General features: G+C 38.4%; 1 protein-coding gene across 3 annotated transcripts in view; it reads left to right on the top strand.

The window, feature by feature from the left end:
• LOC124167853 (DNA topoisomerase 3-alpha) overlaps nucleotides 1-26,551 on the top strand; it is a 114,450-nt gene that overhangs the window by 51,882 nt on the left and 36,017 nt on the right. For all 3 annotated transcript variants that reach the window (XM_046545895.1, XM_046545898.1, XM_046545899.1), the window contains 7 exons: nucleotides 2,621-2,804; nucleotides 2,937-3,024; nucleotides 4,303-4,566; nucleotides 10,847-11,027; nucleotides 11,125-11,361; nucleotides 14,496-14,726; nucleotides 23,024-23,099. In XM_046545895.1, coding sequence (XP_046401851.1) covers nucleotides 2,621-2,804; nucleotides 2,937-3,024; nucleotides 4,303-4,566; nucleotides 10,847-11,027; nucleotides 11,125-11,361; nucleotides 14,496-14,726; nucleotides 23,024-23,099 — 1,261 coding nt within the window. The remainder of the gene's footprint in view (nucleotides 1-2,620; nucleotides 2,805-2,936; nucleotides 3,025-4,302; nucleotides 4,567-10,846; nucleotides 11,028-11,124; nucleotides 11,362-14,495; nucleotides 14,727-23,023; nucleotides 23,100-26,551) is intronic.

The raw sequence follows: 26,551 nt of genomic DNA, 5'->3' as shown, positions 1-26,551 counted from the left end.
TTTAGAATATTGGCAGTCATAATACGTCGACCATATATATGTATCCAAACTACAAGGGAGAGCCCTGAGTATAGAAATTTTCATAGCTGTAATAAAGATTACATACTACATACATGAATCATGTAATATTTGGCCTTTTCAAATCCTCAAGCAGAAAAACCAATTATTCTACATACTCAGCCAGCAGGTTTTGACGTCTCCACATTTCAGTATTACTGCCTGCAGAAAATTGCCTTTTGCTACCCACTTGTGTGATTGGGAAAGTACTTTCCTGCCAAAATTGCAAGATTATGGAGACTTTGGAATTTTTATTAAAAATTATATCAACGATTTTTTTGGATCTTGAATCTTCTTGGAATTCAAGTGGACGAAGCGAACGAACTAAAGAACTAAACTTTAGTTTTGTAGATCTAAAAAAATTCTATACTTCTCACGTCATTTAATCAACCTTAAAATCTCTTGCTTTTTTTAAGTTAGAGAAAAAAACTAAACGCTACAAATTAATATCACATCGGACGGACGCAGTAATAAAAAAGGCTAAAAGAGCCTTGTGGTGTGAAAACTTCCCCTTCTGCACGACTCACCTCGGCGAAGTTGGAAAGGGAAAAAGGGTATCGGTTGTTGCCTTTCACGGAAACAATTCATTTTTCTCTCTCTTAAGCATGCTGGAATAATCTCTTCACTTTACTTCAATACCCGGGGCATAATTCTTATGCGTGGGATAGTTCCGAAAAACATCCAATCTTTAGTATTTTCACTTGAGTATTGCGCTAATTGTTCAAGTCGATCTATACATAATCCTTTTTAACATCCTCAGTTTAGTGTTTTAAGTCAATGAAGACGATTATCCATGCTTTAAATTACCATTTTCAAGACTAATGTTTTAAAAATCGGCCTCAGTTACCGAGCCTTGGGGGCCTATTACAAACAAGCGGGTGGTGCGCTACTGCCGGGCGGAGTTTTCGTTCGGTATACAGTGTCATACCGTCCCTTGCGATTACGAATGGGACGGTCGGAGAGTCACCATCAGGCGGAGAGAACGTGTCAGGGGGTCGGAGAGGAGCGATGCGGCGGAAGTTACGTTTGTATGAAAAATTCTGAGCCCCTTCAACCCGAAAATGGTGTAGCCAATGGCAAGGGCTTGCGGTGTTCCAATTCCATGGCAACTGTTTCTAGCAGACGAATATTTCGGCAAGAGTTGTTGGCAGTCGATAAAGACAATAGTGGTATTTATGGATTAAAAAGGATGTGTCCTTCGTTAATTCACCTTAAAAGTTTAACAAATGAACGAATTTTGCTCCTTAATTCTTACTTATGGGATAAAAAGTTGAATAAAACAATAATTAGTAGTGACTTGCGGAAGATATCATCAAAAAATCACGTCTTAGCAGACGCAGGTAGTGACAAATTGCATAGCAGACCATCGAAAAATTACGATAGAAGTACTTTTAGGGCCAACGGGCAAGGTGAACAACCAATTCCGTTAGAGCTTTGACCGAAATGCCCATTCTTAAAAAATATGTGAAAATCCACCATGAATACTTAGCTGGAGAGCCTTAATCACAGACAATATGACACTCAACATCTGTGAAATGACGAAACATCTGTTGCTCTGCATTCCTTTCGTGTAAGTAACGGGGTTTGGAAACCTAATGCAAATTCAGAGAACAAGAAAGGCACTTTTAAAAATAATGAAAAATAACTTTTTGGCTGTTATCTGTGAAAAGCAATGGAGAATTAAAAAACACAAGATATGCACTTCTGGTTACAAGAAAATTTTATTTCAATATAATGTGACAGAGTTTCACCATTTCTTTGGTTTATTCACGGGTACACAACCACAGCAAAACAGTCAGCCCACAATAAACATGTGAGATCGCGAATCGGTTCCGCGGTAATCACACACACAGGCTACAACTTATTTCAATATTTCAGGTAAAATCCACAATCAATACAAGCTCACACCATTATAAATAATGGTAAATAGGCAAATAGGATCATCAAAAACGGGAAGTCATTACCATTATTATATTCATCACGTAAACCTTGCAATCAAGAGCTCGCTATGATGAAAACAACTATTTTATCACTGATTTTAAGCCTCACATTATCCCACGCAAGTGGCACAGGTAACTTTTCTCACTACAATTCCTAGGTACGATTGATATACTAGTATAAAGAAATTTCACACATGGCTTTGAACTTGATAGCTTGGTCGTGAAATGTAATCTCTGCGGTGAATTACGAAGGTAAAAATGCCACTGACAATTTTTACATTACTATCAGACACTTCTCGATAGCATGAGATGCATAGTGATTTCATCTTTGGATCTGCTATGTTTTTCTATTGGGTTAAATGTATGCTACTCTCTTGATATAATGTATGAATATAGTTTTTGGGTTATGTATTGCTTTCTGTCCCGTTAGTCATTATGGAATTCCTCATAGCATCAACCAAAGAAGTGCTCATGTCATAGCATTTACATCCAAAAATGGTTGATAAACATTTTTTCCCGTGATGGTGAAGGGGTTAAGATTGACAGGTGGTGTTCGATTTCTGTGCTTTCATGATAAAGTTGCCGTGGCTGGCTGCATTTCCTTCTATTCCTTTGTATGTCAGGTACTGATGCCACTCATGCTGATCATATTGAAACTATTAAGTCCAGAGAATATGTGGGTTTGCACAATGAGGTCAACTTCATGCCAAGCCATTTGGGAATGGGACTCGTGGAGGGATATGACAACATGGGCTACCCAATGTCCAAGCCAAACTTGAGAGCTGAGCTAGAAAATGACTTGAAGCGGTACGTGACGATCTACTCAAATTATTATAGTTGTAATTGTAAATTTTTACAGCTGAATTTACAAACCAAGCCCATTGTTAATCAGAAATTTGCAGATTTTTTGACCTAATATGCATTTTTTAAATGTTTTAGTATTTGCGAGGGAACAAAAGATCCTGCTGCAGTTTTGGCTGAACAGATAGCCAAATATAAAGAAGTGTTTCAGCGGGCCCTTGAGCAGGTAATTATGACTTTGCTCTGCATGCTTCAATCCTAAATCTGTGACAAATGGAATCCTTTAACCTTCCCATTCTTGTGATGAGTGTGACCTACGTTTTATGCAGACCAGCAACTTGATTCTTAAGCATGAGTTTTCTTTGACTTTCATAAATTTCACACTTAAGTGTGTTCCTTGTTGATACCTTTTCCTAAATTTTTTCGCTGAATTTAGACTTAATTTTTTCCATCCAGGACAACTGAAGTAGTGTTGAGTACTTCATTAGTTGGCATACCACATTTGATTCTATCAAGTGTTTTTCAAAGTGGTTTAAGTAGTGTCTCCTAAGTATGCTGCTCTCATAGGGAATGTATAAAAAGATGCTTAATGTGTTTGTACTACAGCTAAAATTTAAGGCCAACATTGAGCCTCTTGGCTTCTCATCAATGCTGATATTATTATGGGAAATGGAAAATATCGCTCTGCCCTTCCTTCAGTGTCTGTAATCAACTTCAGGCCATGCCTACATTAATCTCAACACCAGCGTGGAAATTCACTGTTAATACCTATTTATATCTTATTCACATGTTTAAGAATTCTTGACCTAAGGAGAACCATCAGCGTTAGGGATGTGCGAGTGGTACTTTTTGACCTTGAGTCCAGTTGAAAACTACTCGTGAGTATCGAGTCGAGCGTGGTAATTCTTGAACTAGGCAATACAGCAATGCAGCCTCCAACATTTTCTCATTTTTTTCAATCCCCTTGCAAATTTTCTATATCAGCCATAGACATCAAAATGTTTCGGCTTTATTTTTTTTTAAACTCATCATCTTATTACCAATGCCTTTTTTTGATGCCAACTTCCTGAGGAAAACTGAGCCACAGGTACATTTTTTTACTAGATCCTCAGACTTCACTCCAGATGTATTCACATCAAGGATATGATCAATAATTGAGATAAGTATTCCTTAAAATCATTGGGGGATAATTCCAATTTGACATTACATGTCACAATTCTTTTAAGCATAACTTCTGATGATGTGCTTGCATCAGACTAGTTGGGTATCACATATTTAAATAAGCACAAATGTTATTTTTTCACGCATTTATTTTTGATTTGAGGTATTGAGAGAAAAATATGCGGTAGTGTTCATTAGGTTATTGTTGCATTAAAATTGGCATTTCTTGCTGAGAACAGGAACTTTTGTCATTGTCTGTAAGGGGGAATGTGGAGATATTTCCATTTCTCAAGTTATAATTGGGTAGAAGGCGTTATTAATGGAATTATGTTTTTTTCCCTAGGCCTCAAAGATTGATGAAGCTTTGGGAAAGTACTTTAATGAGGAAATCAGAGCAGCTCCGGATAACAATGGTCCTCTTGACGGTGGGATCCCACAAGATGTGATGCCCTGTTCCCAGTGCCAAAATCCAATGATTGTGCGCCAGCGGAGGAGCGAGGCAAACGGATATTTTGTTTCATGCTCCAACTATCCTGAGTGCAAAAATGCCATATGGCTGCCGGGTGAAGTAATAAATTTGGAAGTTGCACAGGAAACATGCCCTACTGTGAGTTTATCCTTATTCGTGTAAAAGGATTTGTTTTGCATGTGCCTTGAACCGGGGTTAAAACTGATGGAATGTGTGAAAATGATATGAAACATGTTTGAACTTTCTATTTCTCACTGATAGAAGCAGTGACTGGGGTACATCCATTTCGGAAAATGCATTGAACTACATACATATATTGGAATTGAATTTCTCGAAACAATATAGTAGGTATGTATGTATATGAGAACATGTAAGATTGCATGAACAAAATTAGAACTGGTTCTAATTTCCGTTCACGCATTTGCATAAGTTGTATATGCTTTGTATCAATCAATCACCTGATAGATTAGTGGGTCCGTTGAGGAAATATCAAGGGAATAGGGGGATAGGTAAGTGGAAATGACGAGGCCCTCATCAAATCATGCATATACATATCTACTATTCAGACTCTAGACGGAAGAGCAACTGCCTTGGGCGTGTGCATGCACGTGCCAATGTCATTGTGCCCGTGAACGACTCCATCCCCACTCCTCAAGCGTCCTCTCTGCAGGTATTAACCCTTAAAGGACCAACCTTTTTCCGGTTACACCGTGGCCCAAGGGAGGGTCAAAAAATGTCCACTTATATTTTTTCGTTTTAACTAATCATGAAACAGAATATATCTTCAAAAATTGTGTTTTTACATTGTTAAAAAATTTTAAAAGTTGTTTATCCAGCTGAAAGTCATAAAATCGCAATAAAAATATTGAAATTTTCAAATCTTTTTAAACTAATCATAAACGAAATTACGATAAAACTTCTTCACCGAGGTTCCGGATTTCATGCTCTTATTTGAAAATTAAGTTTCTAAATCACCGATAACTGTGCATCTAAAATAACAATAAGGCATAGTATTTCAAATTTTAGTCAATTTTCAGCAACCGTACTCCAGGACAACAATTTTATAATTATTTAAAATAAACCTAAAACTTTCCACTCCGTTTTCAGTTACCTAATTTAAAAGTACATGATAAATCATAATACGTCTCCTAATTAAAAAAATTATGTTCTATATTGTTCGTAGCAATTATTTATCAATAACCATATCATTCCGATAAGGTTATAAAATTATTAACATTAGCAATCACTAATGAAAAATCAACTCGAATCTTCTGATAAGGCAGCATTATTGCCTGTATTGTATACGTTAGTTTTTATGCCATGTTTATCGCAAATATAACTGTTACATATAGCACATATAATCATAGTTTTTTTATAATTTGTTTAGTTTTTCTCATTTTGATGTGAGTGCCTTGCTGCACGCGTGGAAACTTCCTGTGCCAATTACTTTGACAGGAACATATGACGGATGTATTTTTCTATCCGAAACCCCTTCCATCATCAATAAAATGTGGTTATGAGTATAATGAATGGAAAATGAGTATAAAAAGAGAGAATCCATTTAGGGCAGCAATGTCGATTAGTGTAAAGAAGACAGATTGGCCAACTTCTTGTCGATCTTTTGGTGGAATACTTCATCATATAGCATCTGATCAATAACATCAACTCCTCCTTTGGTGTTGTAGTAGAGCAAATTTACGTCACATTTATTTTTGAAACAATTACTGACATTTATATCGGATATGAATAGATTTCTATATGCTGTATGGATAGAGAAATGATATTTTTCTTATGCTTCTCTTTGGTGATGAATGATAAGAGTCACCGGTGGACTCCCAGATCTCGGGTCTGTAAATTCAAACAAACTTGAAAAAATCTTCTGACTAGCTGTTCCCTTCGATTGTTCAGGAATACGTTTTCTGTTACTCTGCATAGTTCCAACCATAGTCAATCCATAAAGTTCTTGTGCTGGCTTCACAGAATTATAGTATATACCCATTGACATATTTCTCCCGTAATTCTTGATTGGGACCACCAGGCGTTCACTCGTTTGAACCTCTGCTTGTTGATGGTTCATTATTTTCTGAGGCAACAATTTCCATGTTGAGCACATACCTCTCATAACAGTTGGCGAACATTCTTATACGTATCCCATACTACCCTGGTTATTGATTCATGAATACTATAAATCTACACCTTCCCCTAAACAATGATAACATTTCATCAACTAACATATCGGGTTCACAAATGTAATATTTGGGTGATATCCCATTGACCATTTGGAATACCGAAAAATAAGCGCAACTTTGTCTTCTCATCTTTGTCTTTCCCCGAGTAGACTTTTCATCAAATAAGGCAATAGTTCCTGAAATCAGTTTCAACTCTTCGCAGCAATATAGGAGGACCTTCCAAATCTATGTAACCACCAATCATGCAATTCTAACTTGCTATCACTGTTTGCACCGAACACTATCAAAACTCCTACGAAGGATTTTAGTTTTACCGTATCATTTTTAGACTTCGAGCTCGTTCTGCTTCTTCATTTGTATGCCGTAAAATCATGTCAAGAATTTCAGGGTTGAATTTTTTTCAAATGGCTTGCGCATATCCTTTTCCTTACCAGCAGGTAGTAAACATTTCTTTTTCCGAAATATATTTTGAATGGTTCGCCTAGTCACGCGAGGAGGATCACTCAGGTTTTTCCTTGCCATTTTTGCAACGTACTCGATATCTTCCTAGCTGCCTTTTTTCCTACAAAAGTCACTTCCTTCACCTGCCTTACTTCATTATTTGAACTGATTTCTCCAACATGGACTACGGTTTCACTCAATTCTTCATTACTGAATTATTCTGTGTCACTTGTAATTTCCAATTCTCATTACACGTCACTCTCAGTCAAGTAGATAAGCAGATAGGAAAACTTTTCAAAGATATAAACCCTTTCACTCAAAAGCCACCGCATAGTAGCTCTAGATGTCAACATGAGGACCAAAATTTCACAGGAGCTTTGCCGACAGCATGCCATGCATCGTAAATGCTCACCGTATGATAGGTAATTTTGGGATTGTATCCTGATTGTATAAATTGCATTATATTGTATACAGATTGCATCTTGAATGGCGAGAGTTCAAATCACGCAGCAGCTGAGGGTGAGGGTGAAGGTATTGAGTAAATTAGCCGGTGTGTCATAAATTTAAAAACACTAATATCACGGTAAGAAAGTGGGCTAGTTCATGTTGCACTCATATTTTCGTATCAATGGCATTCCAGTTTGACATGAAGGTAAAATACTTCGAATTATTGCGAGTCTGATTAGATAGGTAACCAAAGTGTTTCGGGGGTATGCAAAAATTCATTTTGTAAAAGATGCTTCATGAATGGCTGGATAGAGCTCTTTGCGCCCTTTCCTGTTCATGAGTGAATAAAATAAATATAGTAAACAGGTTTTTGTGAAAGTATTATAGAGGGAATGACTTCAATATTCAAAATTTCAGAAGGGTATTCAGAAGCTTTTTTTCGATATAATGTATCAGTTTATAATTCTGTCAAGCAGAGCCCATAAGAGTAAGCAAAGTGAATAGAAACAGAGAGTATTTATTTTAAACATACAGTTCAAAATTTTTAAAGAAAATTAATCAATATGTAAGATAAATACATTGAAAACTATTTTTACGAATTCTGATTTCTTAGAATAGAATAATAATTGAAACTATGTAAAGTAGAAATTTATGAAATAAAATCAAAGTAATTAAATCCTATAGTTTAAATAAATAAATGCAATATGGAGCCTATTGTTGAATTAAAATAAACGTTAACACTTAATTTACACTAATTAAGTTATAAATTATAATGCCAAACAAAACTATTTGTCCCATTACACAATTCCATTCGGTCGAAAAATATGTCACAGGTTGGACCAAGGGAGGGTTACTTTGTGTCCACCGCGTATTTACGCTCTCATAACGTTGTATGAACAAAATTTTCCATATACATCAAGATGTATTTATCTTTTAAAGACTAAATTTGACAATGTAACGAAGTTATAAATCTTTATAGGGTGAATGAGTACTTAAAATATTGAAAAAATAAAAAGGTGGACATTTTTTAGCCCTCCCTTGGTCCTCTAAGGGTTAATGACATGGGTGGGTCCCTCCCTTGGTGGAGGGGGCGTGAGAGCAGGGCGCAGCAGTGGAAGTGGGGGAGGGATTAGGAGGCGAGATGCGTTACACTGCTATATTTTCACTCTCATTCTTTCAGACATGTATTTAGACATTAACTCTCACATTTTAATGTACTGTGTATCTGGGACTTGAAATATTATCAATAAGGAACTTGCATGGGTCGTAGATTGCTCTAATAACTATTTTGAATAAGTCAAATGGATACATTAGCTCGAAAAAATACCTTCAGTTTCTCCATTCAACATCAAAAGAAATAAAAAAATTGCATTTAAAATCGAGAAAAATTTCTCTGAGCCGACCACTGCGCGAAGACACCCGAGCGTTGCCGAGGCCAGGCGTGACGTCATAGGTGCCTAAACAACCGTAGGGAGTAGGGAAATATGCTGAGCGCATGGTGTAAAATTTGTTTTGGGGGAGTATTTAGCCGCTCGTCACTTTATTTTGTTCTGTTATTCTTGGGCAAGTTTTCCTATTGCTATTGTGCCTAGATTATTACTTGGGATATTAATAATACGGCATCGGGATGATGAAGTACAGGTGTTTCACTTTGTATGTTTTAGTTATCAGAAAAATGGATGATAACGTTGCCACTCGTTCGATTAGTACACCTGAAATTCATCTACATCTACATAATACCCCGCAAGCCGCATAAAAGGCGAGTGGCATGGGGTGTTAGAACACCAGCCTTTTTTTAGGGCACCAAAAATTGGTGCCACGACCCTCATGGAATTTGTCAAGACTAAGTCTAAAGAGAGTAGAGAGTCTAGAGAGAGTCAAGACTAAGAGTAAAGCCTAAGCCCCGCAGTGATGGGTCCCTAAACAAAGACATCGTGCACCTGCGACCGTCATAAAAAGGGGAGAGCTAGGGAACTTATATATTCAGCATTCGTTCACCTGCAAAGGAAAATCTCTGACGAAAATAGGCGACTTTTGTCTCTGGGGTCAAGAAACATCCAGACGCATATTTACGTCTTTAGTAGGGGAAAGGTTAATTCCTTAGTTTTGAAAGGGGGCGAGTTTAAACAGCTTAAATAAGGTAATGCTTACTTGTAAATAGAGACTTTAAGCAGCCATATCTCACGAAGTATATATTGTGGAGGAAATTAAAACAAATAAAAATGTATGAAATTATAGTAGCTACAATTTGTTAATCCAAAAAGTTTTAGTATGGCCAGTATCTTTTGAGATATTTTGAAAAAAGAACATTTTTTTACAAAATTGTAGAAAATTGTTTTTCACTAGTAGATCCAATTTTTTCAAAATTAATGATTGTAAATTGATGAAACTTTTATCATTTATTGATAGTCCCTAAGTAAAGAGAACTGCCATAGGAATACAATAAATATTAGTTAGGTTGGTTATTCGGTTGCTGTTTTCAGTGATATTTTGGTAGAAAAAAGTATAGACTGACTTTCTTTTTATCAAAACTCACTCAAATTTCATGCTTAAGAATTCTTTTATGTTTATTGATATGAAATTTTTTTCCTACAGGAAAGTGGTTGAGTTCCCATGGTCAAATAACTATAGAAAAAAAATTCCTATGGGGAATTTTCAATAGGGCATGCATGTATGTGGCGCAGAGCTTAGGGAAACATCTCTTAATAATCACTTTTTAAAATTGGCTATGGTTGGAAAGTTTCCTTTTGTTTGATAGGGTACTAATAATCCTTATTTAGGCCAAGAGCTACCTGCTAGCAGGGTACTCTGCTACTTGCGAGCAGCCTACTTCATAGTGGCGCTCATAGTCATACACCAAGGCGGACTCACACACAGCGGTAGCCGGAACCAGAATGACTTCACACGGACATTCATACTTGGCCGTCGCATTTTCATGCGTTTGAAAATTTTCATTTATCATTTCATCGCGAAAAATAGATGTCATCATTTAAAAGTGTCTATTTAAATCTAAAATTGTGAAGTACGTACTCCAGGAGTAATAATCTTTCGATTCAGGCAATAAAAAAAATCGGAAACCACCCTATTGAAGTAAAATCTGATGCTTTCCCGGCGAATATGTTCAAAAAAGGCTATTCGGGCTTCCAGCCGGGTGGTCTCCCTCCATTGAAGGTTTTCTTCACTCACTAAATAACAAAAGTGCCTTCATGTTCCATGACGTCTTACCTCTGGTTTGATGATTGATTAGAGGTGATCACTGAGTGAGGCTGAAGATATTCATTTTTATTCTCATGTTTTCAGCATTCAAATTTTTGATGGACACATTTTTAAATTCCTTGCAGTGTGGACCAAGAGTGCATCTTTTAAATTTCAAATTCAAGAGGCAGTCATTAATGCCGCTCTATCCAGATGAGTACCAAGGCTGCTTGGGTGGGTGTGATCAGGACTTAATGCAATGCCTCAACATTAATCCATCAAGAATCTCATCAAGCCAAAATGTCCAGCGTACAAATCCGAACCCAGGTACATATCATGTTATATTTTGATTGGTAGAAGTGAGTATGGCTTGTCTTTGTCCTGGTAATGTCAAGTGAATGTTTCCACTCTTTCTCCCTTTCAGCTTTTACGGCTGTGAACCAATCAAGAGACAGTGGATTCCACAGCCACAGTTCCTCACGGCAGGCTCCTCCATCATTACCCAGTAGTCAAGCTAGTGGTGGGGCTTTTCGTGATGAGCCCTCTTTCTCGTCATCCAGAGGGTTTCCTAGTCCACCGGGCGGTGGAGATGCTCCTATTGTCTGCCTCTGTGGACAAAATGCCATCAAGCTGACGGTACGGAAGCCAGGACCAAACCAAGGCAAGTTCTGTGGTGGTAATAATAATAAAAATACACCCATGCCTCGTATAGTGCAAGGGATGCGTTCTTTGGGGTCTTTGCGTTTATACGAGAGCGTTTTAACATTGGGAAGATAGGGATGTGTTCCTGGTAGCATAGGTGTTGGGTATTGAATTTCCTCTAAACCATATATATTACCATAAATAGCCTTAGAATATCTTATTCATGTAAACTTTTAAAAGTTAAAATATCTTTAAAGATAGTAGGCATGAATTCAAAGACTTTTATTCATGTTTAAAAAAATTCGTACGTGCTTTTGAAATTCCCTCCCGTCGTGCAGGTGGGTAAACATCTGCTATCTCAGGGATTCGTAATGCATTACCGGCAGTTGACGATTTTTCAAACCAGTCCAATAACAATTATTGTGTCTCTCTTTTTTGTTGCTCATCGAAATGACAGGCAAATGCTACTTTGAATGCCATTTCATAGCTAGCAGAGTTTATGAATGATAAATCATTTTTATTTGAAGTCCTCCGAGGCATTATCAGCTACGTGAAAGGGTCTTTAAATGCCTTGAAACCTGACACAGGTATTCCTTCCCTGAAAATGAATAAACGAGAATGCATTCTTTTCCAAAACAATATTGTCTTGTTAACACTAAAAACTAGTTGAGGGGGGAAGGAGCCACTTACAATCACAGCTTGGAGTTCATTAGAAAATGTTGTGGTATCTGCACTATCAACACTTGCAGATTCACCTGATATCGCCGCACTGAAAATATTTGCTTGCCATTTAAAATTCTGGAACCAACCGGAGCTTTCACGAAATGTCTCGGAGCGATCACCTCCCTCGTCTTTTTGTACAGATTCACAATGAACTTTCCGTATGTAGTGACTGCTTGGTTGAAGTAGGTCACTGATGTTTTAACTTCATCTTTATTCATAATAAGGCATCGTGACTTCAAACTTCCGTACATCATCACTTTCACGCTCTCCATTTTCAAAGCAATTGGCCTATTTCAATTTCTCTTCTAGGTTTATGATTTTTCTTGATATGTAACTTCTTGATTTTTCTACCCGCATTCCTATTTTTTGCCATTTTTCGCTTGGTTCTTACTTTGTATGGCTCTATCGAAATCACCTTCTACTGCTGAACTGTATTCCTGAGATGCAGAGGGCCTACGACTGCTGGGAGGGAATGAAGCCATTGTGTTTGAGACTCTTTAGCGGACCCTTTTATGTGTTGATGCTATTCATACGGAACTAGGACACCGCTCCATTTCTCCCCCATGAATACCGATGGCCTTGAAGGCTTGAGGCGTAGACCCTCTACGTTGAAGTCAATTCACCCAATAACCTATGGTGGCAAAAATTACGTCTCAAACAGTATTGCTTTCAAAAATCTCATTTCCACTAGCTACTCGCTTAATCAATGATCTAAATTCACTAATGTAGTTCTTTTAAGGAGGCAAGATAAATGACTTTGGTAGGCTGGCTATCTGGACCGCATGACGAGTAATGCCTTTTGCCATTGCGCAACAATGGATTTCGATTAGTGTATGAACAAAGAAGAAGATATGAGGCAAGCAATTCTATTAATTTGCGTAAAATGATAGCCATTTCGTGTTTCCATAGCACAAGTTCACATTTTATCAAGAGAGCGTTAAAGGTATTTGATTAGGCTTCACCGCGTTGGTATGTTTCCCTGAGGAACGAATTTGCACTATATCGACATTGCGCTACGCTCTAAGTCTCCTTTGCATTTTTCCAACTATTTCCTTGCTTAAAATGATTAAATAACCTCGTAAATATGCCTTGTTTGGTCTCATTCTTTTTTAAATGATGTGCAAATAACTAATATTTCAGTCTAATGAAATATTAATACCAATTGCCGAAAGTCATTGTTAGTCACGTTTTGGGCGATTAGGTGACGCATGCTGCAGTTGACCTCCAGGAATGGGGAACTTTGAAGGGGGTAAGATGAAAAAAGTCAGCGGACGAGAGAGGGGGAGGCGTGAAAAAAGGTTTCTTTTGTTCTTGTGTAACTTAATATTTTCTTTCGACGCTAAGGTCTTCCTAATACGATCCATGCGCGAGCTGGAATCTTTTGTTTGATTTTGGAGAAAGGAAAGCTTAGAGGGGGGAGGCTAGTGCTGACTGGAGGGGGATAGCGGATCTTAGGAAATGCGCTTATGTTACTATCCCATGGCATTGAGCTTCTCCCTATGGTAGTTTCATCTTGTGGGAAATATACAAATTATGTGCCGGTCGTTATTTGCCATAAATGACACATTGCATGTATTTCGTCCCATTTTCATCAAATGATGGATGCGGGAAAATTATGCGTCTGGACCACTATTTTTCGATGCTAGTATTCGAGCTATGATTTAGTATTAGCATAGAGTAAGTATATGCTTACTCTATGCTATATAGTATACTAACTCTATGGCAGCGGTTCCCAAAGTGGGAGTCGCGACCCCCAAGGGGGTCGTAGGCCGTTCGGAAAGGGGTCGCGAGATACTAATAATATGGTGAACAACGTACTTGAACTTGGACGACCATTTTTAGGGGGTCGCGGCTAAAAAGAATGAGCTAAAATGGGTCGCGGAAAGAAAAAGTTTGGGAACCGCTGCTCTATGGTATCAGAATTCAGTATTCGAGTTCAAGAAATCTGGTATTTGACCATCTCTTTTTAATGATTCTTCATTTTAATATTATTTTTAATTAAGGTTTTTACTGATGTTATTGATGCAAATGATTTTATTAAATTTGAAATAAAAAGTTGATTTTAAAAATGTATTTGGTATGTACCTATTCATTAATATATTCATCAAGTGAAATAGATGAATGACATTTAAAATGCTTTGTGCAATTCTAGTAGTCGAGGTATCCGAAAATTGAGATATTCGAGTATTCGAGGTATGATTTACTATTTGAATTTGATATTCAAGTCTGAGAAATCTGCCTGTCCTGTTCCATTTTTCTAATCATAAGTCCATATACATAAGTGCTTTGTTATAAAGTGGAAGATAAAAATATTTGGCTGTAAATCAGGGAAAATGCAAGGAACTTGGAAATGGATTGTTGGTATGAACCCTGGGATGAATTATGGTAAATGTCCATCCAATTTGATGGGTTCTTCTCCGATGCTTTTAGGACGCCAGTTTTACAAGTGCAGCCAGAGCCATGGTGGTAGTAGCTGTGACTTCTTCATGTGGCTTCCAGATGAGGATGGTGTCGACAGTAATGGAGGGGCTGGTGGAGGAGGGGGCAGCAGCCACTGGGGTGGAGGCTCATCTAGGGGCGGGGAAGGATCGAGGTGGGCCGGAGGGAGCTCTCGAGGGGGAGGTGCAATGCCTCCCCCACCTCCCAGGAGCAGTAGTCAGGGTGAGTGATTCAAGAAGGGCCTCCATCACCAATTTTATATTGCTTTACACATTTCCTTGCCTATTAGGTCACTGAAACCTCGGAAGGGTTTTGGCCTTAACAGTGCCTCGCCATTGATTTGATCTTTTGTCCAGTCATCTTCTGTCCCCATCCTGTCGAGGTTCTTTCTTTTATAGTCTTTCCAGCATATTCATCCTAAAGATTGCTTTCCTCTTGGTAGGCCATCTGATATTACTCTAATGGTATCTTTTACTTTTCTCCATGTATGACTGGCCCACGCAAGTCTTCTGCTGTTGGCTGGTGCAGTTACACTGGGTCCTTATGTAGCTGCCTTAACTCGTTATTGGTTGCATTTCAATGCATTCCTTCTTGGTTTATGTGACGATAGATTTTAAATTTTAGACTTTCAATTTTATTTTCTGAACCTATCAGCTTTTTTTTGTCTGTTTAGACATCCTCCATATTTCAGACCCATACAAGACCACTGGTTATGTGGTGATCATATAGATCTATGGTTTAGCAAACTCCCAATTAACTGTGCTAATGGTGGGGAGAGGCAGCATGAATAATCAGAAAACACGAATGATCAGAAAACACGAATAATCCAAAGTTTCACTTTAACTTCTTGTTAATTTTTTAATTTAAGTTAATCAAACTATCTATGTATTTGCACACATTATGTGTTATTTTAGACTGCTTATCATTTCTTTTCTAGACCGCGATATTTTCAGCCGTGATGACGCGATTTTATTCATATTCCTACTTCCCCATATGATACCTGGTTTCCAGAAACCACGCATCCATGGCTGCGAGATCATGAATTGGAAAAGTGTTTAGCAAGAATGCATCAAAACCACCGTGTAACTTTGGAAACTACACTGTCAGGCACTACTCGCACAAGTTGACCGGGATGCAACCGACTTGGGATGATGCAACTGCTGCAGGACGCAGATCCGAGATGGCGATCACACACCGCGATGCTTTGAAAGCAGGAACACGGAACTTCTGTGAAGGCAACTGGTGTGCAAACACGATATCGCACAGCAGCGGTTTTAGGAATGCATGCGAGTGCTCGGCCATGACTCAAGCTTTCTCTGGAATCTTCCACTTTCCTCTCTGTCGCCTTCACTTCTACCCTTCCGTCCCTCTCCAGTTTGACCTTGACTAAACACGGCATAAACACATCCAGGTGCAATGAAATCTCTGGCTCCCTTGGGTCGTATTCAACCTCATGCGAGGCTGTGGCAATAATGGCAGGCCATACATGGAGCATTAATAATATGAGTACAACCACGTTATCGCCGCTTAAAAGATCACGAATTGGCAAAGAAAGCTCTCATTGAGTCCGGGAAGCATTCTAAAATAACAGAATACCTGCATAAATAATAATATATTGCTTGTTTTGGGGAAATTATGGACATTGCGAGACATTTAAGTGAAAGTTTGTGTTATTCGTGTTTTCCGATTATTTGTGCCATCTCTCCCCATCATTAGCCCATTAGGGTAATCGGGATAAGTTGAAAAATAAAAGTCTCAAAAGAGGTTGAAAAATAAAAGACCTATATCTGTCCATTTTTTAATTCATCACCTCCTTCTTGAACTATTTTTAATTGAAAATCAATGATCTTAACACCTTTTGCAGATAAGTTGGTGATGTCACAAACTCATCCCAAGCAGCTCACCACCTCTCAGCTTCTCCTTAGCTTTCATTGTGGGCCTCACATAATTTTATTTTATTTTTATTTAAACAGGGCTCCTACTCGACCATGAAAACCGTAAAACCGTGAATAAGCCGTGAATTTCGTCTACCGTGAAAAAACCTGGAAATAGCCGTGAATTTCATTATAAAACCTTTGAAATCTCTCAAACTCGATTGTAGAAGTACAATAGAAAGATTAAAAGAAAAATCGATGTTTCGATCATGTTTCAAGGCCGAGTCACGTGCAGATACTGTCCACGAATTTATCTGCACAGGTGCATTTGATTATGTATTGGTGCGTGTGCCATGACAGCGCATTGACCTTAAGCATGTGATTGGAAAAAAATCAGGCACTTCTTCACTTCCCTGCTCTCTCCATTTTCCCACTCACGCCCTTTAACTGGACCTGAATTTTGCTAATGATAGGTGACATCATGAGAGGAAAGGTAATAAAAGATGCACTGTTGTGTGTTCCACAGAAGTTTACTTAACCCTTAACCGGTGACGTGCGGTCTGAGAGACCGCTGCGTTTCTGAAAATATGAATATTTTCAAAATTAATATTTCAAAATATCTATAACTCACGTTAGCTTCATTTTATTCACAACAAGGACATTGCACTCTTAATATTTAACGTTCCTTTTATTAATTTCTGTTTATTTTATTAATTTGCAATTGAATTCGATTAGTGGTCTCTGAGACCGCACGTCACTAAATGAGAAAAATCAATGAAGGTGATGCTGGTGGAAATTATAAAAACAGTTGTTATAAACAATTCTTAGTGATTTATTAAGCATCAGAATAATTTATATTTTGTAAGGAAGCATTTTTAGTTACACAAAGTGGATATTTAAGCTCTTAAATTTTTCACACAAGTAGTTTCTGAAGGCAAACGCAAAACAAATGAAATCCAGTTTTTATTGGAAATACCACTCATTTTGTTCTTTAAATGCTGAAACTTTTATAGATGTTATCAATAATTATAATAAAACAGAGGTGAATTTTTCTTACCCCTATCAGGCAGTACACATATAATGTACTTTGTAATTTAGAACCAATTGAAACCCAAAATTTCTCGCGCCCACGGCTGGAGCGCAACATTTATTTACGGGTATCTTTCAGCAGTCGGTCTCCTCCTAACTATTTGGGGACGGAACATGTTAGCATTGAGTTTTACCGCAAGAAGAAATAGTAAAAGCCTGGGAAACACCGAGAGTGAAATGTCGAAATGCAAGTGACATTACGTCTAGATTTGTCCGAAGCGTTTTTTGGCCCCTTTTTTTCAAGTAACCAGAAAACCCTTGAGTGCGCAGTTTCTGAACTAGTGCGAAAATCTGTCGACAAATGCCGACAAATACAACTGATATTGAAGGAGGGAGCACAGATGATGACAGAAGTGATGTAGTAAAAGATCTCCGCTGGCAAGAACAATTTTTTACAGGAGAAATCGCTATAAGTGGTCATCAAATGAGCCAAAGAGAAAAATTCGTATACCCTTCCATAACACCATTACTCAGAAACCTGGTTTGAAGGATTACATAACATCAGGGGTGCCGACTTACAAAAAATATTGGGGGGGCCCGAACCGGGGACCTTACCCCGGTAAATTTTGTAATTAGTGAATTTTAAGTTTTTAAGCATTTTAGAAGAGTCATATGATCAACATTAGAACCCTGTTCACTCAAATCTCGATATATGGACACTCTGAGGAAAATTAACAAGCATTACACATTTTTTCCTCACATCTGTAACGAATTTTTGGGGGGGCTCGGGCCCCCTCAAGCCCCATGGAGTCGGCGCCACTGCATAATATTACTAGGTAGTGATATTGAGCTTCTTGATTAATAGTCTCAGATTTTTGATGAGCAAATTTTACAATTGAATAGGTTGGTACGATCAAAACAATAAAAGGGCCTAATGATTTTGCATCATCCAAAGGATGCATAATGGGCTCATCATTTTACGAATTTTTGGCGAACAAGACTGTAGTATCCAATTTCTCCAAAATATATAAGGCTATTTGCTTAATTTCATTTATGCACTACAGGGTGAGTGATGATATATAGTCAGGGAAACCATTGGTAATTGCTTTTTACAATGCAACCAAAGGTGGCGTGTAGATACTTCAGACAAAATGTACTGTAGATACACATCCGGGAGGTTGCCAATGGCAATGTTTTTCAGAATATTAAATATTTCCTTTGTCAACTCTTTTGTGCTTCAGCAGTCTGAGAAAGATATGAGAGATGTGACACGATTTTATTGTATTAAATCAATGGTGGAGATCTTGTTAGACTCCATATGGGAAGCAGAATGCCAAACGTAAGACTCCCGAGACAGGTAGGATAAATGATTGCACAAATTCTCCATCTACCGTAGGAAGAGACTAAAGACCTTGAAAGGTTTGAGATGCGGACTATATGTAGACTTTTCCCACCGTACAAAAACACGGGAAACCTCTTACTTATTTTTCCAATGGAAAAAGACTGTGTGTGATTTTGTGAAAAATTGTAATTTTGATCGACTGCAGAATGCAACAAGAAAAGGAATAAGCGGGATAAACTTCATGGCTAGTTACTACTTAGCCTTCCAACTTTAACATTTAGGCCTTATTTTGAAATCTGGCGAACTATGATACATAATATGATAAATATAACTCACGTGTTTTTGGCATCAGTTTTTTGATCCTGCTTCAAATAAAAATTTTTTATTAACAGATTGGTATGTAATGGGAATGTAAAATTTTTAATATAAGTTTTAGAATAGTTAAGTATTTAAAGAAAAGTTAAAACAAAAAAATGGCATTGCAACATTTTATGAATTTTTGATTTGTTGCGGTCTCTCAGACCTCACATCAGTGGTAGTGTAACAATAATTGCACGTCACTGGTTAAGGGTTAACTGACCCAGGTTTTGACATTACTCTATGTCATTTTCAAAGGTGAGTAAACACAAATTTGCGAGCTTATTTATACCAGGGGTTACGGCAGGGAAGAGGTGGTGATGGTGGGGGGGGAAGAATTAACGAGGAAATGGATTCCTCAAGGTCATTGGGTTTACGTGCTGAGTCGAGGAGAACTGATAATAAAGGAGAGGAGTGGGAGGGGTACAAGAGGTCATTCACCTCACGTACATTTTTATTGCAACATGCTCTTAAAATTTCTAAATGTGCAAGAAATTCCAACTTTTTCCCTTCACAAAGATAGTGGAGAACCTTGGCATTAAAGTCACTGCTATGGTTGCAGTCTCACAAATGTTTTGCAAAATTAGAGGTTGAATCGCCTCTTACCCAACACGTCATGTGTTCATTTGCCCTAGTTTTTATGGCACACCCAGTCTGACCAATGTATACAGAATGACAATTAGGCATACATATTATAACACAGTTCATATACACCTTAAGTTGACGTCATAATAGATAGCACTTTCGTTGCTGCGTTTGCATTCAAGGCATCTGTTGCGTTTGTTACATTTTTAGTTAACGTGTGGCCGATGATTGTTACATGATCAACATTTCTGCCTAAAATACTTTATCTATTAACGGTGAATTTGATGGCATCTAGACTGTGAGTTTTATAATGTGGTTGGAGTGGGGACTCTGTTTAAATCATTTTTCACATGCAGCTGTGTTGCTAATTTACAGTGAAAATTTGAATAAAGAATGAATGAGACAAAATGCAATAACAATGTTAAAACTATCAGATAATAAACGAGAGGAGAGAGGAAAACATTCAGTTACACCTGACAGATGGAACCAAGCTTGTATGGTGAAATTCTTAGATGACAAGTAAAAAGGATGAATGGATGGATGGAGGGAGTGAGTGTAGAATGGAGGAGAGGGGATGTGAAGGTGAGCGAGTGCTTGGTTAGGGATGGGATCCTGGGGTGGGCTGGGGGGGAGAGTGTTGCAAGTTGGTATTCTAAAAGTTTACTCAGAAAGGAGTTCACGGCACTCATACGAAGGAATTTTAAACGCTAAGGTACTGAAGGTTAGATAGGGAGAGAGAAGACAGTACAGCATTACAGTTTTTATCTACTGTATTCCTCCGAATATAGTCCCCCCCCCTAATTTTGAGACTTTGGTTTTGGGAAAAAAATTTAAAAAATGGGTTTGAATGTAGTCCCCCCTTAACTTATATCGCGGGCATTTTTGGAAAAAAAGGGGGGACTATATTCAGACATATACGGTATTTCAAACTATTTTGGCAAAGAAGTGAGGACTGCTATGAAGAGATTTTAGATTAGTCAGGTCTGACATGGACCAAATAGGGGAGCAATATGAAAATACATATAAGAAGACCAATAGTTAAAAAGTAGGAGTGGAGTGCAAGGGGATCTTAATTTCCGTGAAGGAGTGAAGATGGCCTAATAGGGACATTGTTTTCTTTTTTATGGTCTGAATGTGGTTGGAGTAATGTAGTTAAGGATCAGTAATAACACTATAAGTAATAAAGTCTTTCATAGTCGTAGCTCTGATTAAGGGAAATGAATTAATAGTGGAGTTGAAAATGGTGGGTTTTGTTTTTGACACATTAGTCATGATGCTGCATTTTCTGGGGTTTAGCTATAGTTTACAAGTATTGAACCACAGGGCAGCTTGATTAAGGGCAAATGTAAGATTTATTCCTTCAGAAGTATTCTTAATTTCCTTGTTAATCCTGCAATCATCAGCATATAGAATCGTATGAGTTTGGGAGGACAGAAGGTTTGGGATGGAAGATCAATAATAAATATGTAAATTGAATAGGTAAAGCCCGAGGAACTGCAGACGTCACAGGAGGCCAAAAAGAAGAGGCACTGGCAAGTATTAGACTCTAGGTTCTGTGAGTGAGAAAGCTAGAGAGAAGACTAAGGAATCTACCATGTATGCCAAACATTTGGCTTAGTTTATGAAGGAGGAATGGGGAACATGCAGGAAATTTGTTCATCTTGCTAATTAGTCTCATTGAATTGAAAATTTTCTCACGAGTCCAAAAATATAAGCCAAAACTCTCCTAGTACTCCACAAACATCAATAAATGCTAATTAAAAATGCTCGAATATCACTTGAAGTCACGTGACCTAAAACGCCTTCTGACGTCATCCCACGGTACACCATTCACTTAGCTAAGAGAGTAGAGTGGTAGAGCCTTGAATGCAAGATATCGAAGTAAAAATCTTCGTCGAGCTTTGTAGTAGTTCCGAAAAGGACAAATTGACTTAAGAGGGGTTTAAGAAAGCAAAATATCTCAGTTTACTTTTGGTCGACTTCCTTATGGTGGCTGATTTTCTGAAAAACAGTGATTGCTTCGTCACTAGTGCGATGCGGGAGTATAATAATGCTGGTAAATAATTATGCGATCAATGAAAATTATTTTACGAACGTTAAGATTTATTATATCCACTGCTGGCTGAAAATCTATCTTATGTACATATTTACATACTTAGTTACCTACCATGCGAACGGAACGGAAAATTTGGTGGGCATCCGAGAAATCCTGGTGATTTGATAAAACCCTACGGTAACCCTAATTCAAGAGTGTACTTACGTTGAGAAATATCCCGTTGACAATGTAAATAAAGTATTTAACTCCATTCCATAAGTCATCAACCACTTTCTTCTCTTATTTTTGTCCTTTGGAGCATAAGCAAAAACCTTTCCCAGTGAGAAAATAGAGGTACTTGAGTGGCGGGGCCCTAAATACGATGTACATATATGGTTTTCACTTGTATGTCTATTGAACATCCATGCTGCGATACACTTATTCCACTAACCAAATGGTCAAATGGTGTGGGTGTCCATCATAGATCAGAATCTGCAGCCAACTTATTTTCATTTTGCTTTCCAAATCTCCCCAAAGAATCCCCTTTAATTGTTTCAACAATGCCTTGACAACCCAAAATATTCACAGTCTGCATTTTGTCGTAAAAACAGCAATAATTTTTGCCAAATTTGCATTTGAACCCTCGTGGATCGATTTTCTATCCACTTCCTCAGTCTGTCGTCAGTGGATACTGTGTGGTGACGTCACGCTCCGATGATGTCGTGTTTTCAAGCAGCCGATGAAGATCAATTTTTAAAGACTCATAACTCATAAAAGGCATTATTCATACGCGAAATTTTCAGCGAGTACATTTGAGGAAGAGGCCTTCTTATTCCAGTATGTACTTTTTAAAAATTGTGCATGTTCCCCATTGATGATGGAGAGTGTCAAAAGCCTTGAAGAAGTTGAGATAGAATCTTAGAAGTAAAAGGATAGAAGTCACTTGAATGAGGATGGTAAAAACACCCAACTAGTATTTTGGTGGTCTTGGTCACTGTCAGGGGGGGAGAGCTCTTGATCATGAGAGTTGCACTCGGAAAATTCATTTTGAATGCTTCGTACACATTGGTTGTAGATGCTCAGGGAGGAGCAGGAAGGGCTGGGGATTACACTCATATCACCAGTGAGGATCACCAGTATGTATGCAGTAGGAGAATGAATCCATTTCCAGGGCTTGGCTTCGAGTCTGCGGCGGAGAGGCCACCAGCTCACCAAGACCTTGGCGACTAATTATTAATTGCCCAAGCTCCTCGAGAGTACCCCACCAAAGTCTCTGTACTCTTCCTTTTTTCCCCAGGTGGTGCAGGTTTCCCAGCGCCCAATGCAGGATCACACGATGACGTTGTATGTGGCTGTGGAGAGCCAGCAAGAAGGTGAGTTGCCCACTTCAACTAAGTTTAAGGATTTTCCATTTTTTGTGATTGCTAAATCCTCTAACCCTAAGGCTGGTGTGCCATATGAGTTGACAATAGCAAACATACACCACGCACAGTGCTGCATAACTGACAGCAGTGTAAGGAGAATTCAAAATATGTATGGGAAGCTATTTCCTTATATGGATTTGGGAAATTTTATGTAAATAACTACAGTGGAAGCCCAGTTTTGCGAGTACAGCATTTTATGATAATCACGTTTTCGCGAGTGATAGTCTTTGTACCGCCATACGGCCTATGTTTTACATTTAAAATAAATCAGATTTAACGAGGTCAAAAAGTTCCTTCCACAGTGTACACTTGGTATTACGACAGATATTTCTCGAGGGCGATGCACCCCTGAGCAAGCATTAACTATCATGTTTTGTATTTTCTATTTTATTAAACTAAAAATACAAGATGTGTGTCAGATCTACAACACCTAAAGCCAGTTATTTCCAGGCATTTTTGTGATTAACGGCCTTGAGTACGCTCCACGAGCTCCCTTTTTGCGTTCTTCTTTTGTTACGCCCAGTTATCAATGGGAGGGGAATGGAAGAAAGATGATGGCGGGAGAGGAAGTTAGTTCCCCCCCCCTTCCTCTTTGGCTGGCTTCATCACTATAATAATACAATAGGTTTCGTTTTAAGCGTGGGAACTTACATTGTAGTAAAAAAGATCAGATGCTTTCCCGGCATATGCTGGTAGTGAAGGCTATTCGAGTTCTCCACCGGGTAATCTCCTTCATGGCTGCTGACGTTACAGGGTACGAGTCGTACTTCAGGGCTGAGTGAAGGTGAAGTGAAGGACTCTCGTACCCCGAAACATCGGCAGCCATGAAGGAGATTACCTGGTGGAGAACTCGAATAGCCTTCACTACCTACATTGTAGTAAAACCCCCTCCATCTTTTCCCGTGTCAAATATGGAAGTTGAAAGCGCATTGTCGTAGTTATATCAGCGCCCTTAGTTTGACTTTCGACTTATGGAGAGCTGGAGCAACGTTACTTGTCGCTGCATGCTATCCGGTGATGTATATTTTGATGTTCCATTTCCCCTCTTTACCTGGCAACCTTACCCCCTACCTTGAACAGTTCTTGGCGGCCAGACTGTATAGAGGGGTGAACTCAATGCACCCAATCCTTTGAGCACGATCCAAGGCAGAGGGCTGATTTATGCGGCCTTAGCATTCAGCGGAAGAGAGCAATTGAAAAACTTCAACCAACGTGTTGACTGGATGCACCCAATCACACGGCAAGGGATACATGGGATGTGCGGAAGGGGTGGAGCGTACTCAGTTTCTGGGGCATAGTAGTGTTAGGTGGCTTGCGCAAGTGCATCATATCCAGGAAACATAAATATTTGGACATTCAAAATTTTAGGTGTGTGCGAAAGTAGATGGACTTTAAAGACTGATTTAGGGAGGCAGTTTGGTATCTCGTCATTTACGTATGTTATGCTAAAGTTAACAGATTATTGTGCTGATGCTAAAGTCAATAAAATCACATGTATTTATGAGTTCATACGTTTGTCTTGCTGTTAATTAATTATTAATTAATTAATGGTTCGTGCCTTCCCCACGGGATTTAACCAGGGATGGTGAGTCAGGGTCCCGCTAGATAAAGGTAATGCTGCTCGGCCGTGACGGATGATGACACCGTATGGTCGAAGAGGGATTGATGTGTCTCACACCACTACCAGACTTTTGCCACGTCAGTGAAATAAGGGCACAATTTTGGTTCCCCATAGTTACTTTGAGAAGCGATCGAATGAGGGATGTTTCGACAACTTTGGCAAGATAAACGAAATACATCCTTTTTACAACACATTTAATGAAAAAATAAAGTGACAGAACAAAATAGCCCTCCAAAACACACACAGCATCACCTTCAAATACACGAAAAAAATGATTAACCCTCCAGAGCACACGCTGTCACCTTTAAATAGATAAAATAATGAACCCTTCAAAATACATTTGGCGTCACCTTCAAATGCACAGAAAAATGATAGGAAGACCAGATTGCGGGCAGGGTGCATGACATCATCTGAAACGAGTGCCCGTGATTAACACAATTTCAGAAATGGATAATTTCTTTTAAAGTTCATTGTCTTTGTCTTCTTTTTCTGTGGATTTTACTGACAAAGGGAGAGCAAAACACTGAGGCAAATTACGAGAGTTCGCAATTCAAAGGAATATGTAGGGAGTCAATGGAAAATGAAACTGTGGGAACTTTCAGAACATTTGGCGACAAGAATTCTTACAACGTTTTTGTTGAGCGAGGAATGGATCCTGCAGGAACCTTGGGCGTTGGACGGTGGGTCAGTGAGACGACAATATCGGCACTCTAAATTTGCCCGGCACACCACTGTTGTGCAGGTTCAACTCGCTGCTTCCTTGGGTCACGTTCTCGTGCCTTTTCCTCTCTCGGCTCCACACCGACAGCAGACTCCCTGCTGCAACTGCTTCGACCTCGACTCAGGTCGCTCTTTCCTCCTCAAAACCTTCATTTTCTTACGTTCAATAAGGTCTAAACATGTCGTACCGTCAAAATAAATTAGTGGAAGAAAACGAAGTCGTTTTTTCATTTGTGAACTTCATTTTCTTATCCTCCATCTTCTATCTATCCTTTTCTATCCTCTGGGAAAGCCTTATATGTGTCGCATTGCCTCCCATAATGCACCACTCTCACTGTTGTCTGCACTTTTGATACTCATATTTTTTTTTTCAGCGGGTATTTCCAACGCAGACGACCAACATCACTGCACTGATTTTGCACTTCATTACACAAAACAAAAATAAACTCAGTGATTTTTATATGTAAAAAAATAATTTACAATTTTTGACAAAGATCAGAAAAAAATATAAACCCCTCTTGCCAAAATCGCGAACATCTCCCACGATCGGCTCCCGAGAGTACATATCAAAAATTAAAAAGACTGTGATGGCGTCGGACCATCACAATATGTATACATATGTATTTTTTTTGTTCTACTCTGTCATGTATTTAGTCGCATTCTGTGAAATCGATGTATAATGTAAATTTAGATATTCTTGTAATATGTCTGACTATTATATTTATAACCATATATGTTCCTAAGGGACAAACTTTTCCCGGAATAATAAATTTCATTTTCTATTCTATTCGATTCTATGTAGTTCACAATATTAAAGAAAGATACAATTTGTGCAGTAGTGAACGAACTAGGAACACGTAGCAGCCAAAAATATTTGCACCAATGGGAGCATCCACAAATGGAATCTGCACTATTCAAGTGGTTTCGTCAACAAAGGTTCACAGGACTGCCCATAAACAGTGTGATGTTAAAGACGAAAGCTGACTACATTTCCAATGGGAAGAAATGTCTTTGTGAGAAATATCTTCAACCACCAAATCATGCCGTATTTCAGTGAATC

This window comes from Ischnura elegans, chromosome 11, assembly GCF_921293095.1.
Source record: "Ischnura elegans chromosome 11, ioIscEleg1.1, whole genome shotgun sequence".
NCBI lineage: Eukaryota > Metazoa > Arthropoda > Insecta > Odonata > Coenagrionidae > Ischnura > Ischnura elegans.
This window is presented reverse-complemented; position numbering and strand designations above follow the sequence as displayed.